Below are 15,519 nucleotides of genomic sequence, written 5' to 3' on the forward strand. Positions count from 1 at the left end.
GGATCATCGGGATACTCACGCACCTGGCCTACGTCCACGGTGTGAGTAAATACATAAAGTTTAGATCATAATTTGTCGGCAAAGGGAGGAGGGATAGTAGTGAATGATCTTGAAATCGTCATTGAAGGATCTACTTGGGAATTCTGGGATGATCTGTTGTACGGTCTGGCTGCGTGCACCAAGGTCGCACAACGGATTGTATTTGATCTTCCATTTGTAAAAAAAATGTGACGACATCAAGTACTGCACGACCGATCTTATCACAAACTGGAAAGAGCAAACAATGGAAGCTCGCAAAAGTTAAGAGTATTGTAGTGCTATGGAAATGATGTGTGACTGATGTTGAACATTCTCCCTTCCTCAGAGCAAAATAGAAAGGACAGACTGAGCCTGAGTTGGCATTCACTCAATGGAGACGTTGACTCATAAAACAACAACCGAACTGTACGTTCCAAGCAGGCAAGAAACCCCGCCTCCAGGGATAACAACTCGCAAACCATGCCCCTGGAGAGGATGATTAATGGGGGTGACGTCAGGGAGAGAGAGGAGAGTTAGGTTCAGAGCAGGACACGTACAAGGGGAGGGACAGAAGCGAGTGAGGCAGGATCGGTGGTTGGAAGAGAGGGTATTACGGCTGGCTTTCAATCGACACGGCGCAGAAGGCTGCATGATTTGCGTGTTTCTGCTGAGGCGAATTTGCCCACGTGATGGAGCAAGACGCCAGCCATGGCCTGTTAGGCTGGGTTGTGTGAGACCGCGCCTCGAAGCCTCGTGTTGTGTCATCGGGAAAGAAGGCAGCACCATTCTGCAGAAGAGCGGCGTCGGCAAGTGTGATCGATGAAAGAAGCTGCACGGCGGTTTCTGAGCCCTGGTGTTGAGTATCACCGCCTGAATTGCCTCCTGTACGTTTCCCTCCCAGATAGCGGTTGGGCGCAATTTTGGGCGCATTTTCCCCACACAGTGACGACGTGGTTTTGGAGAACCCCACAATTCAGAAACTCATCTCTGGGCACACAGCTCAGTGCTGGGAGAAAGGGAGGATTATTCCTTTATTTATTCTGTCCACTTGTCTGTATTAAAGTCTATATGGAGGTGCCTCAAATAGGAATTTAGTTTAACCTCACGTTCTGTCTTTATTATTACATTGTGAATTATGACCATTGAAAATATCTGATTTATTTTCATTCAACCCCTGTATTTATTTAAGTTGCTTGTGTTGTCTATTTGTCGTGGGTTCGAGTTTAAACCCATGTACCTCTGTCCTCGCCACCCTCCCGTCACGCGTGTGCCATCGTCTACCGAAAATCTCGGCTGTTCGCCTCCAAGGTTGAACCATTCGGTTATCCGACCAGGTATGGGCTTACCCCCTGGACACGACAGTATATATGTATCAAGTGCCTGCATAATGAGAAAAATGTAACATTAAACCTCAAGCACATAATCATAAATCGTCTGCTCAATCCGGGATTGGAAATGGTGAAATCTGGTATTACATGGAAATACACGAGGGGTTGTAACCGGGTGTAGTGGCGTGCGCCTGTAATCCGGCTACTCAGAGGCTTGGGTTGGAGGATCGCTTGAGGACGGGCGCTCTGCGCTGGGCCGCGCTATGAGAGGGTGTAGGGCAGCCCGGAATCATGGCGAAACCCAATCCTTATCCCTGTGTCATAAGAGGCGACCAGGGTTGCGTCAGGAAGGGCATCCGGCATAAAACCTGTGCCAAATCAGTATGTGGATCATAACGGATGATCCGCTGTGGAGACCCCTAACGGGAGCAGCCAAAAGAAGAACAACAACAACACGAGGGGTTGTGGTATGTACGACAATACGTGTTGCTCGATTCTATTTCACATTCGTGTTTCAACTCTTTTAACAGCAGATGCACCTCTCTCTGGTCACGTGTTGCTTACGGAAGCAGACAGATACACTTCAATAGTGTGGACAAGCATCGACATGAAATGAAATGCTGGTATGTTCTGCGCATTCAAATGATCTCCACAAGCCATTCAGAGATTGGGAAACAAGATTTTCCCCATTATCGGGGGATTTTGAACTTATCTGGGAATTCCCTTCTTCAATTCCAAGAGGATGGTGGGATGGAAACTTTTTCCACTGACACTCCAACTCTTCTGGTTTTGATCAGACATCTGAAAGAAGTGGCTACCAAGAATCATAACATTTGCTCGGCCATATTCTAACCTTTTGGAGGATCTATCTGGGACAGCAGTGGGATCAAAAATCCTCAAACCAGTCAGCACTTCAAGGCTATGCTGAAAGTCGTTCTGTTTTTACCATCACTGTCAATGTCTGCATTCAACTTTTCTAAAATTATATGAAGTTTAATTTAAAAGGGTCGAATTTTCATTACACACCGTCCCAATAATCACCGAACAATGAAGTTCATCGAAGAATTTTCACATCCTGACAAAAACTTCATCGGGTTACCTTAATTAATTTCACTGCAGCATGGAGCAGCAATTCGAAAGAAGATGAGAGAAGACATCAGGAAATACAAACACCAACATCAACTTTCTTTCTCCAACATCAACTCATCGTGGGAATTCTTTCAAAGAAACTTGCTCTCCCTCATGCACAGATTTATCCCCTCTCGTCTTCAGTTGTCCTACCCTTCCTCCCACCCTTGGTTCACTGAAGCTTGTGGCGAGGAAGTTGTCCTGAAACAACTTGCTTTTGCCTCATGGAAAGCAAACCCAACTGAGGGCAATCTCAGTTCCTTCCATAAAGTTCGGAACAAGTGTGTATCTACCCTCAGGAGAGCCAGAAAACAACATCTTTCTCATCTCAAGTCTGAACTCTCAAACCTCTTTCCATCCTCAAAATCCTGGTGGCGTCTAATCAAATCTGTTTCTGGTGTATGTTCCCCCTCCATCCCCTCCCTTACCTCAAATGGCCGCACTGCTGATACCGCACATGAAAAAGCTGAATGCCTAAATTCGGTGTTTGCAGCTAAATCTTGTGTCCAAAACCCATCACTTTCTCTACCCACCTTACTCAGTCGCACCCAACTGTCCCTGGACAATGTGTCCTTTTCTGACAAGTGTCCTCTGTGTTCTCCACCTGAGAAGGTGGAGAGCTTGCTGTCAAAGCTCGACTCAGATTCTGCAACCCGTCCAGATGGCATCAGCCCACGTGTCCTCAAAGCCTGCTATTCTGCTCTTGCTCACCCTCTCTCTGTTCTATTCACCCTCTCATTTGCTCAAGGTCATCTGCCATCTGCTTGGAAATCAGCAAACATCACTGCCCTGCACAAAAAGGTGCAAAAACCGATCCCTGCAACCACAGACCAATCAGCCTTCTCCCAATCATCAGCAAGGTGATGGAATCCATCATCGCTTCAGACATCAAATCCTTCCTCTTCTCCAATGGCTTGATTTCTGATCATCAATTTGGTTTCAGACCAGGTCACTCTACCCTGGATATGCTGCTTCTACTCTCCCAACAATGGATGGAGGTCCTCAATGCCAGACAGGAAATCCGAGCCGTATCCCTGGACAATATTACGTGCTTTTGACACGGTCTGGTCCCCTACCCGACTCACCAAACTTCTCTTCCCATGGTATTCAAGGCCATCTCCACTCATGGCTCGCAGACTCCCTCTCCTGTCGCAGTCAACGTGTGGCCCTAAATGGAGTTCTTTCATCCCCTCTTCCTGTCCAGGCTGGAGTTCCTCAAGGTAGCGTTCTGGGCCCTGTTCTTTTTCTGGTTTTCATCAATGATCTCTCTGACTCTCTGAAAAATCCTCTATATCTCTTTGCTGATGACTCCACCCTCTGCCGTACCATCGGTCATCCCTCACACCGGCAAGCAGCAGCTACTTCGCTCACTGCAGATCTGGATAAAATCACAAACTGGTCCAACACGTGGAACATGTCTTTCAATCCGGACAAATCTCACACTCTCACTATGTCTCTCCGAGAGGACCGGTTAGAACCACCCCCAACCCCCCCATCCACTTTCTCAACAATCCTCTGGAAGAAGTCCTTTCTTTCAAGCTTCTGGGTCTCACTATCTGCCATGACCTTTCCTGGGAAAGCCACATTTCAAACCTCGTCTCCAAAGCCAGTCGCCGACTGGGAATCCTCCGTCGTGCAAAGTCCTTACTCGGCCCACCTGAGCTCCTGACCACTTACAAAGCTTTCGTCCGCAGCCTGATGGAGTACTGCTCTCCCCTCTGGGCTGGTGCTCCTGCCTCCCACCTTTCTCGGCTTCACGCCGTAGAAACCAAGGCATTTCGGATCATTGGCATCTCCCGCAATGAGGCCGAGTCTTTGGGCCTCTCACTCAATCACCGCAGGCAGGTCAGTGGTCTTTCTGTCTTCTACCATCTCCAGTCCTGTCTCGCCCCCCCCCCTTGCTTGCTCTGTCTGCAATTTGTCCCCACCACATTTCTGCAGGGCGCTCAAGGTCCACCAACTACCCCCTTCTGGTAAAACTACCAAAATTACGAATCACTGCTCACCTTCACTCTTTCATTCCTATTTTTTCCCACCTTTGGAATAAACTCCCTCACTCTATTCATTCCCATTCTTCCCACCAGGCCTTCAAAACAGCTGTTCACCACCACCTCTTGTCATCCCCCATCCAAATCCTCCATCTTTTCTACCCCCGATAATCCACCCAAGCCCACCTCCTTCAATTCCCTGCTCTCCTTCCTGAAAGCCCCTGTAATATCCATCTTCTATTCCCCATGTTCCCAGTCCCATCCCTCTCCCTTCCACAGATCTCCTAATGTCTCTGTTCCCCACTGTTTTGTCCTTTCCACTCCATCCCCTCTTGTCTCATGCCCCCCTTGATGTGTGTTGTGTGTTAGCTCTCACACGAGCCTCGACAAGGTATACAAAAAAAACAAAAAACGAAAAGATCAAGGAAACGATTGAAAACAACAGGAGCTTGAAGAAAACGAGCAAAAAAAACATTATGATGGTAAACGAGAGAACACTGCTTGATAAAAAAAAAAATGGACGTAAAATGAGAGAAGAGATCAAGACAAAACACTACAAACGAAGAGAAGAATGTTATGAACAGCTTAACCACAGTGACAACAGGGTGGAAGAGCTGCATCAAACAACGGCTGAAGAGACACCAGACGTCACAAAGTGGGAAGTGAAATATGGATTACACAACATGAAAAGAGGAAAGGCACCAAGGCCTGATAACATATGAATAGGCACAATTATGGAATGAGAAAACACTATCACAGAGCAGCTTGTTAAACTATACACAGCTAAAGACAAGGGAAAGTCCCCAAGCAATGGAAATAAGCAAACATGATTATCCCCTTCAAAACTATCGTCCAATCAGCCTTCTTTCGAATATATAGAAGCCAACATGTGGAAACATTCGGTGCTGGATGCATTCCATCAAGAAGGAGTGGAAAGGAAATGTCTTGAATAACTGAAAGATATTTACACAGATTGTACAACTGCAGCGATGCTGCACAAAGGAAGTACGACAAGGTGACGCGATCTCGCCAAAATTATTCACTACCTGTCTGGAGTATGTGATTTCATCACTTCAGTGGGAAGATAAGGTTGTTACCATCAATGGATAGAAGTTTAACCACCTATGATTTGCAGACAACATTGTTGTCAAGTAGGAAAGCTTTGAGGGAATTTAAACCTTGCTCAGGAAACTCGCTGAAGCCAGCACGAAGTGTGGGTTGAAGATGAACACGTCAAAAACCAAAGTAGTAATGAACCGCTTTGTACCTCATGGAGAAATCATAATGAATGGAAACAAAATAGAAAAATTAGAAGAATACATATACCTTGGGCAAAGCTTTAACCTCAAGGAAAAAGAATCAAGAACAAGAAATAAAAGGGAACAATCAAACTTGGATGGAAACAATATGTTAAACTCAGTAACATCATGAGACATAGCTTACCAATACATCTGAAATGAAAAGCTCCCAATCAGGGAATTATTCGAATTATCATCTCTGGGGCAGAGACCTGAGCGTTAACAACACAAATTGAGAAAAAGGAATTTCTTTTTTGGAAAGAAACACCTTTTTGGAAACACCTTTGGAATAAACTCTCACACTGTCTTCAATCCCATTCTTCCCTCGAGGCCTTCAAAAGAGCTGTTCACCACCACCTCTTGTCATCCCCCATCCAAATCCTCCATCTTTTCTACCCCCGATAATCCACCCAAGCCCACCTCCTTCAATTCCCTGCTTTCCTTCCTGAAAGTCCCTGTAATGTCCATCTTGTATACCCCGTGTTCCCTGCCCCCATCCCACTCCCTTCCACAGATCTAATGTCTCTGTTCCCCACTGTTTTGTCCTTCCCTCTCCCACCACTCTTGTCTCATGCCCCCCCCCCCTTTTGCTGTGCGTTGTGTGTTAGCTCTCATTCAAGCCTAGACAATGTATACCAAAAAAAATAACTGTAACTGGTTATGAGAACAGGAAAAGACAGTAAAGTTGATCAGGTTCCTTTGTCTATCTCCAAGAAATGGAATTTGCAAGAGTATGTAATATTGAAAATAACAACAAACAATTTTCGTTCACGAAAAAATATTTTCACGAAAAATATGTGACCACTATATTCGTTATTGTTGTGTCTGTCTGTCTGTCTGTCTGTCTGTCCCGAGCAGAGGTCCGTGGGTTTTGATCCGATCCTGATGAAATTTTGGTGGGAGGTTTATATCATGATCTCGTTGTGTTTTCCTGAAAATGGGAATGGTGTGCCATTATGGGCGGAGCCACGCCCAAAAAACATGTGTTTTTAGGGGGTAGCCGATTTCAATTTGCATCTTCTCCAAGGGGTTTTGTCGAATCTGACAGGAGTTTCAGTATTTGGTTAGCCCAATGGCACCTGCATAGCCCCACAGAGCTCGATTTTTCATTTTCGTCCCAAGGTCAATGTCACTAGGTCACGAACTTAGAAAATTGCGATTTTGACATAAAAATCCATCTTCTCAGAGGGGTTTGTCGAATCTGGCAGGGGTTTCGGTATTTGGTTAGCCCAATGGCACCTGCATAGCCCCACGGAGCTCGATTTTTCATTTTCGTCCCAAGGTCAAGGTCACAAGATCACGAACTTAGAAAATTACGAATTTTGACATAAAAATCATACGACCGCCCAAACTTTGAGAGCTAGGATAACAATATTTTTTACGCATAATCTTGAGGTCATTCCCCACCTAAAGTCTTCAAACCATTTTTCTCTATCTCGAACACCTTGCCCGTGGCGCTCCCTTCAAGTTTGTTTTTACGCTGATTTCATCAAAGTATGGATAATCCGAGGAGTGCGAAATGCCATACAGCCTATATGACGGAGGCGAAGCATGAAACTTACTGAACGAAAGGAAACGGGAGTCAGACCAACGTAGTGCTGTGCCAGCGAAACAAAATCATCCACGTCTTCAATGTTCTTGAAATGTTCCAGAGGAAATTTTGCACCAAAGGTCATAATCCTTGACCTTTGAACCTTAAAGTTCACAAAGGTCAAATTTTCAAAGTTGTGGGAATCGAACCGGGTTTTCAACCTTCTTCGACGAACTAACTCCATTAAGCTATAGCACGTATCCTGTTTCCTTATTTTAATGTCCACAACATTGTTTTGTGACCTTTAAAGGTTGTGCAAAGGTCAAATTTTTAAAGTTGTTGAACGAAACCGGGTTTTCGACATTTTGCAGCTTATAACCTGTCACTCGTACCACATCATGTTGATCATTTTTATAACTTGGTCAAACATTATCACATTGTCTCATCCTTGACTTCTGAAACAATCTACATCGTCAAATACCACTCGTGAACCATCGTCGTCTTCAGACTTGTTTATATTTAATACTTCTTCACTGGAGAAGGTGCAGTCATTGTCCTTTCCAGCACACATTCTAACTGCTTGGTGTGGCCACATAAACATAGGCATCTGCCTATGAGGGGTCTGTATCCCTTTAGTCATTTTCTGTGAATGACTGTCATTATTTGGCATATTTTTGTGACAACCAGCCATATTGCTTTCCTCAAGAGGCCGTTGGGCCTCAGCTGCTTGACAGGGATCACCCATGGCACTCAGAGGGGTCATGCAAGAACGTACATGCCAGGGTTGTGCATCTGCCTGCTCGCTTTCTCCTCAATGGTTTGCTTCATAGCTTGTCGTCGCTCGGACTCACTCACAGGGGAGGTATCCACAACCAAACCCTCAATTGTCTGTGTGGGTGTTTGTATGTGTGTGTGTGTGTGTGTTTTTTTTTTGAAGGGCAAACATCCAAAACGGCGCTTCTTCACCTTTTTCCACATGCGGTTTTCGTACCTCCATAAACACTTGAAGAAAATGTGTTGCAGCTAAAAAAAAATCTAAAAAATCCTGGCTTTCCATGTAACCGTCATTAAAAGACCTCTAAATGTGTACAAAAACAAAACCAAACTTAGCTTGGCTGCCTCGAGGATAAATAACTCAAAATACAACCAAAAGGTAAACTGTAAGAAGATGCAGGTGAGCTAACTAGAGGCTCCTTATCAGTGTGATCGAATGGTGAAATGGTTAACCAAACTTAATGGTGGAGGCCAGTACCATTGTCATAATAAATAGATTTCATAAGATATCTTTCAAATTTTCTTGCTGAAATGACGACGAGAGACTTCCTTTTACAGATGAAAGCACACCAGACCCTGACATTGAAGAGCTTTAAATGAACCTATAGGTTCAGCTTTGTAATCACTTTGTCTCACTGATACATTCATCGTATCTTGACAACACTTCGTCCACACCCATAGCCAACATGTGGCTCTCAATGTAACCCTTTCTTTTTCTCTCCCTGTCAAGGCTGGAGTACCCCAAGGCAGTGCTCTACACCCCCATATGATTCCTAATCTTCATCAATGATCTCACCAACTCTGGAAAATCCTCTCTGTCTCTTTGCTGATGACTCCACACTCTGCAATGAGATCCCTTATCCTTCTGACAGACAGGAAACAGCCTATTACCTCGCCTCTGACATTGAACACGTCTTTCAATCCTGAGAAATCTCTCATTCCACTCTTTCACTCTTTCACTCTCTCCCTCTATGAAAGGACCGTAACCACAAACATTTGCATCTACTTTCTCAACAACCCTCTCGAAGAGGTTCAGACACTCAAACTTTTGGGACCCACTCTCAGCCATAATCTCTCTGGGGTCAGCCACATTTGAAAATTGGCCTCTAAAGCCAGACGTCGACTGTGTTTCCTCCATCGTGCAATTCAATGTCATTGTTCCCTGCAGATCTTCACGACAGCTGTTTACCACCTTCTCGTCATCCCCCATCCAAAATCATATTTTCTTCACCCATTAGGCGACCCCACATTCCCAAAAGTTTGCTATGTATCCATATTGTCCACCCTTAGCGTTCTCCCTTACTGCTTGTCATTACCTGCATTCTTTTTGTCCATCTCCATCTACTTTCTCCCTCCACCTTGCTGTTGGCATTTCCCCCTTTCTCCTGCTGTTTCCCTTGTTGTGTTGTGTTCTGATTGTGTTCTGTATCATAGTTCTTCCACGAGCCTGGAGCATGTAATAAATAAATAAATAAATAAATAAACCCCACAGATACAAAAGCTGAACACTGAGGCAGGAAAGTGCGACTTATCCAAGGTGCAGATTTGAAGGTGGATTGTTGTATAACGTGCTGTGGAAAATTTTTACAGAAATGTGCAAGTGAAGCTTGGTGAAGGCGGAGCATGAAACTTACTGAACGAAAGGAAACGGGAGTCAGACCAACGTAGTGCTGTGCCAGCGAAACAAAATCATCCACGTCTTCAAGTCTCAGCTCGCTGGGCAAAGAGCTCAACAATGCTGGAGACGAGAACACCCCGACACACACACAGAAATATCCAGTGCAATGAAGATTCACAAACAATCTCAGACAGACATCAAGTACAGAGAATCAGTTGAACAAATTTGTTTTTGACTTACTTGTAATTTTGTTTTGTGTTGGTTTCTCCATCGCCACAACAACATCCCTGCAAATGTAATGATGTTAATGCAAAGCAATATTTTCAGCAGCTCACAATAATGGTATGAAACAGGTTTCATATTTGTACCATTGTTCTGTTCATGGAAATGCTGTGCCGTTCTACCTGGAAGGCAAACCTGACTGAAGGCAACCTCAGATCATTCCACAAAGCTCACAAGTGTGTGTCCACTCTCAAGGGAGCCACAACATGTCCAACGTCAGAATGAACTTTTAAACTTATCACCCTCCTCTAAAACCTGGGGGCATCATGTCAATTCTGACTCTGGAGCATGCTCCCCTTCCATCCAACCCCCCCCACCTCTTCAAATGGCACCATTGCCGAGTCTGCTCGTGAGAAGGCTGAATGACTCAATTCTGTATTTGCTTTGAAATTTTGACTCACCAAGCCTTCACTCTCAGTACCCACCCTTCTGATTTGTACCCAAAAGACTCTGTGTCTTTTGCTCCTGAGAAGGTGGAAAAGGTTCTTTCGACCCTCAACTCTGATTCGAGGACTGGACAGCATCAGCGAATGTGTCGTAAAAACCTGCTTTGCTGCTCTTACACATCCTTTTCTGTTATTTTCACCCTATAATTTGCCTTTGGTCATCTTCCATCTGTTTGGAAATCCAACAACATCACTGCATGACATAAAAAGGTAGAAAAACCGATCCTGTTCATGACGGACCTTTCAGCTTACTTCAAATCATTAGCAACGTCATGAATTCAATCATCGCAGATGATATGGAATCCTTCCTTTTCTCCAAAAGCCTCATCTCGGATCATCAATTCGGATTCAGACAAAGTCACTCGACTCAACATGGGACATGCTGCTCTGACTCGCCCAACAATGGATGGAGGCCCTCAATATCAGACATGAGATGAGGGCCGTCTCTGGACATATCTTGAGTATTCAATACAGTCTGGCATCCTGCCTTGCTCTCCAAATTGTCTTCGTATAGCATTCAAGACCAACTGCATTTTTAGGTTACTGACTTCCTCTACTCTCGGAGCCAGCAAGTGGCTCTCAATGGAATCCTTTCATATCCTCTCCCTGTCAAGGCTGGAGTGCCACCAAGGCAGTGTTCTAGGCCAAGTACTCTTCAGAATCTTCATCAATGATCTCTCAGTCTCTCTGGAAAAAAATAAAAATAAAAAATAAAAAAAATCGCCTTTATCCATTTGCTGATGACATCACCCTCTGCCATGACATTTCTTATCCTTCAGACAGGCAGGCAGGCTGCAGCCTTTTCCCTCTCTTCAGATGTTGAAAAAAAAAAAATATATATATATATATACACATCACAAGATGGTCAAACACTTAGAAAATGTCTTTCTATCCTAACAAATCTCACACTCTCACTCACTCTCTTCGAAAGGACCATCTGGCAAACCCTCCTGTGTACTTTCGTGACAATCCACTTGAAGTGGATTCATTCAAACTCCTGGGTCTCACTGTCAGTCATGATCTTTCTTGGGCAAATATAACAATTCAAAGTTGGCCTGAAAAACCAGCTGCCGACTGGGCATCCTCCGTCATAACTTTGGCACACCTGAACTCTTATCCACCTCCAAGGCCTTTATCCACAGGTTAAGAGTACTGCACTCCCCTATGGCCACTGGCCAGTCTAGTGTCCCTGCATCACACATTGCTCTCACACGCTGTGGAGACCAAGGTCATCAAGATTATTGATATCTCCTGCGATGAAACTGAGTCGATGGGCTTATCACTTCGCCAATGCAGACAGAGTGGTGATCTCTGCATATATATGGCAAGTTTCACGAAGATCTGATGAAAGCTCTGGGTTGTGAAACAAAAAAAACGTAAAAAAAATAGGAATGACATCATAAAAATTGATATGACATCATAGTGATGTATCATATGTGTGGTATTTCATCTCTGCTAATGCCCTGTTCGATTCCCGCAAACATAATTCAAATAGATTGCCTAGTTTCGGAGATAAATTTTTTTGGCGATTTACATAGCGGAGATATTTTGACATCATAACTTTTTTTCTAGGAGGAATTTTCAAAATCGGAGATGGTTACTGTCTGCGCAACGAATTTTTACATATATATGCCAAGTTTCAGGAAGTTTCGATGAAAACTGTAGGCTGTGAAACAAAAAAGTGCACAAGAAGAAGCAGAAGAACAACAACGTGAGTAAGACTTAGAGATCCTCCACAAGGATCTAAAAACTTGGGGGGGGGATATTTATTTTCATTATGAAGCAGAATTTGAAGTACTGTACTTCCAATTGGGTAATATTACGAGATTATAATACCGGGACCCATCGACGATCTCCAATCACATCTCCCTCTTGTTCAGTTTTTTTAATCTCCTGAGTGTTTCACCGTGATTTGGAAATTTTTGGCCTTGAAAAAGTATAACTACACAGCGTATGCCTTCCACACAAAAGTGTATGATAAATTGCAGAAGCTGAAGATTATAAAGGTCAAAGTTTAGATGAGAAGAATGAACTCACTTTGCATTGACAATTAGAACCAGTGCGAGGAATAAAAGCAGGTAGGCGTCACCCTGCTGAAACAGCCAATCCCAGAGCAGCAACAACGTGGATCTTGGTACGCAATCAGCGAACAGAGTGCCAAACTGCAAACACACAGGAAGGCAAAATGTCCAGAGTCGAATCCTAATTTAAATTACCTCACCTGAACCATGATCTCGCTGGTGCAATGAGTAAAAATTCGAATTGTTTTGCTATTAAGTGTGTGAACCGTTTCAGGTGAAATTCTGTATTAAAGGCAGCTTTTAAAATGGGCAAAGTACTGCATAAGTTTACCTTGTGAAACCCACCCGTGAAAATGATCATCATGGGACCAATGGCCCGACAAAGACAAATATTATTGTTGATGACGATTAACTTTCAAGGACTTTTCTATTCTACGGAGACAAGTTTGGACATTTCTTAGTGTCTCGATACTTTCTGTTTTGAGCGGTGTATGTTGGAAGGCTGTTTGGTTGGTTGCTCTAACATGTATTTCCAGTACAGTCGGTTCTGGGAGTGAAAGTTGTTATGGTTTGTGTTCTCCTTGGCGAGAGGTGGTGGTTCATATGCATCTACATGTAGTGGCTGCATGTGTGCCTTTGCTGGCCCACCCCAGCAGTCCATATCAAGGTTGAAGAGCAAAAACAAGATGATGTTGCGAACTTCGACTGAAGAGCCAGTTAGTGAGGAGCACCTGTGGCACAGGTGGCCTTTGAAAAAGTATGTATGTAAACACACACACACACACACACACACACACACACACACACACACACACACACACACACACACACACACACACACACACACACACACACACCAAATGCAATGGTTTTGGAAATTTTAGCTCCACAGGTGGGATTCCCAAAAGCCGACAAACACATTATGTCTTGCAGAAGCTGAAGCTTCAGAACGTTTTCATATATTCTCACGAACAAAGCTGGACAACGTTTTTGGAGACAACACAAACCGAATATATACGCATCACCACGTTTGGTTGGGATTTTCCAGAACAGTCACACAAAATCCTTCCAAGTCAAAATTACACACATTAAAGGAGGAATATTAGAACTGGGATCATTTTCCAAACTTCATGAGATGTGAGCTTGCACTCTTTATCAATTATCTTAGATTTAAGGAGAGTGAAGAGCTTGAATGGCAATGTTCCTGGAGAGACACAGACAGGGGGGCACCGAGAGACAGAAGGTGAAAAATACAGGCAGAGAAGATGAGGAGAAGCGAATGGGTATTTCATAAGGAATTGTGCACTACCCAGGGTTGGGTGAAGGACAGAGACACACGGTGAGAGTTCAGAAAGCAGGAGAGGCACGGCTCATGGTACTGCAGTAGCAATTGTAGCAGGGATTGTGCCTTGGAAGAATTTCTAAAGGGTTAGGAATGGGGAACAAAAGTGGAGGAAGAAAGACAAAAATCAAAGATAAAATACAATAGTCTATCAACTGGTTATAAGATGCAATAAAGATGTGAGTTATAAAGTGGAGAAAAAATATATGCAAGGACAAAGAATAACAAAAGCAGGATGTGCTCGGGAGGAATACAAAACAAGAACTACAAGAGGTTTAAAAATGGACAGAGGTGTGTGTGTGTGTGTGTGTGTGTGTGTGTGTGTGTGTGTGTGTGTGTGTGTGTGTGTGTGTGTGTGTGTGTGTGTGTGTGTGTGTGTGTGTGTGTGTGTGTGTGTGTGTGTGTGTGTGCGTGTGTGCGTGTGTGTATACACATATACAGGGGGCTGCAAAAGTAGGTATACAGTAATGAAAAACAAAACGTGCGCACAAAACGTATTTTATTGATTATACCAGCATATCAATAATAACAAAATACCAATAATAAACATATAAATAATAAACATATTAATCCCTCAAATGTTTTTGACTTTAACGAATTCTAGTATTAAATGAATCCGAGTACCACTATTATAATACTGGTATAATACTTACTGTATACCTACTTTTGCAGCCCCCTGTATATAGAAATACATGCGCACGCACGCACGCACACACACACGCACACACACACACACACACACACACACACACACACACACACACACACACACGGAATTCAGAATCCAATCCACCGAATGCATACAAACATCTCGGTCCTCAGACAGTTATTTCCCTAAATGCATGTCCAGGATTGACCCATCCCCATGTCTGGTGGGATTCGAACTCGATGCGTTGAAAAGGGTAAAGAATAGATTCCCTCTCTTATGGAAAGCTTCTTTTTATCTTTACGACAGACACATTCATGCACGTGAGATAACCATTAGCCCAATGGAGGCCCGACACCCACCCTTTTTCCTTCGACGTTCGACACCCACCTCTTTCATCGACGCTGACATCCACCTTTTTCCATCGACGTTCGACACCCACCTCTTTCACCGACGATGACACCCGCCTTTTTCCAGAGGTTTGACACCCCGTTCAGCAGCTCTCAGGACGCTAACTGGCTCTTTTGTCGTATCGGGCTGAACACTGAGGTGGTGATTGTTGTTGACGTTTTATGAGCGCCTCACGTTTTTCGCTCGGTAATTCTGGCAAACGGCTGCTTCATGCCGTTCATCCAGCGCCACAAACATGGCATCGTAGGCCAGGAATGATCGCGAGATTGGTTTGAGAGTCGGTTGGTGGTGGCTGGTTGCGATTCTGATGGCATTGAGAGTCAGTTGGTGGTGGCTGGTTGCGGTTCTGGCAGCTTTGGGAGACGGCCGTTTCGTCAGTTCCAGTCAGACGGTTGCTCGTCGGTTCCAATCAGACGGTTGCTCGTCGGTTCCAGTCAGATGGTTGCTCGTCGGTTCCAGTCAGACGGTTGCTCGTCGGTTCCAGTCAGACGGCCGTTTCGTCGGTTCCAGTCAGACGGTTGCTCGTCGGTTCCAGTTAGACGGTTGTTGAGCTGGCGACAGTTTCTCATAGCACCTCAGCGTCTCACAACTCCGAACAGCTGTCCGTCGGTTGTGGCTCCTGGTGGCTCCCACGGTGGGTGAAGCTCAGACCATTAATGCTGGTTCTGCTCGAGACCTGCTCTTGGCG

General features: G+C 44.4%; 1 protein-coding gene across 1 annotated transcript in view; it reads right to left on the minus strand.

The window, feature by feature from the left end:
- TBC1D23 (TBC1 domain family member 23) overlaps nucleotides 1–15,519 on the minus strand; it is a 67,890-nt gene that overhangs the window by 38,461 nt on the left and 13,910 nt on the right. Inside the window, exons 5-8 of the mRNA XM_085876773.1 lie at nucleotides 13,742–13,853; nucleotides 12,449–12,573; nucleotides 9,924–9,970; nucleotides 9,700–9,803 (exon numbers count right to left, since the gene is read on the minus strand). Of these exons, the coding sequence (XP_085732899.1) occupies nucleotides 9,700–9,803; nucleotides 9,924–9,970; nucleotides 12,449–12,573; nucleotides 13,742–13,853 (388 nt within the window). The remainder of the gene's footprint in view (nucleotides 1–9,699; nucleotides 9,804–9,923; nucleotides 9,971–12,448; nucleotides 12,574–13,741; nucleotides 13,854–15,519) is intronic.

This window comes from Eptatretus burgeri, chromosome 4 (genome assembly GCF_056783735.1).
Source record: "Eptatretus burgeri isolate ZD-2024b chromosome 4, Ebu_testis_v1, whole genome shotgun sequence".
In the NCBI taxonomy this organism is placed as follows: domain Eukaryota; kingdom Metazoa; phylum Chordata; class Myxini; order Myxiniformes; family Myxinidae; genus Eptatretus; species Eptatretus burgeri.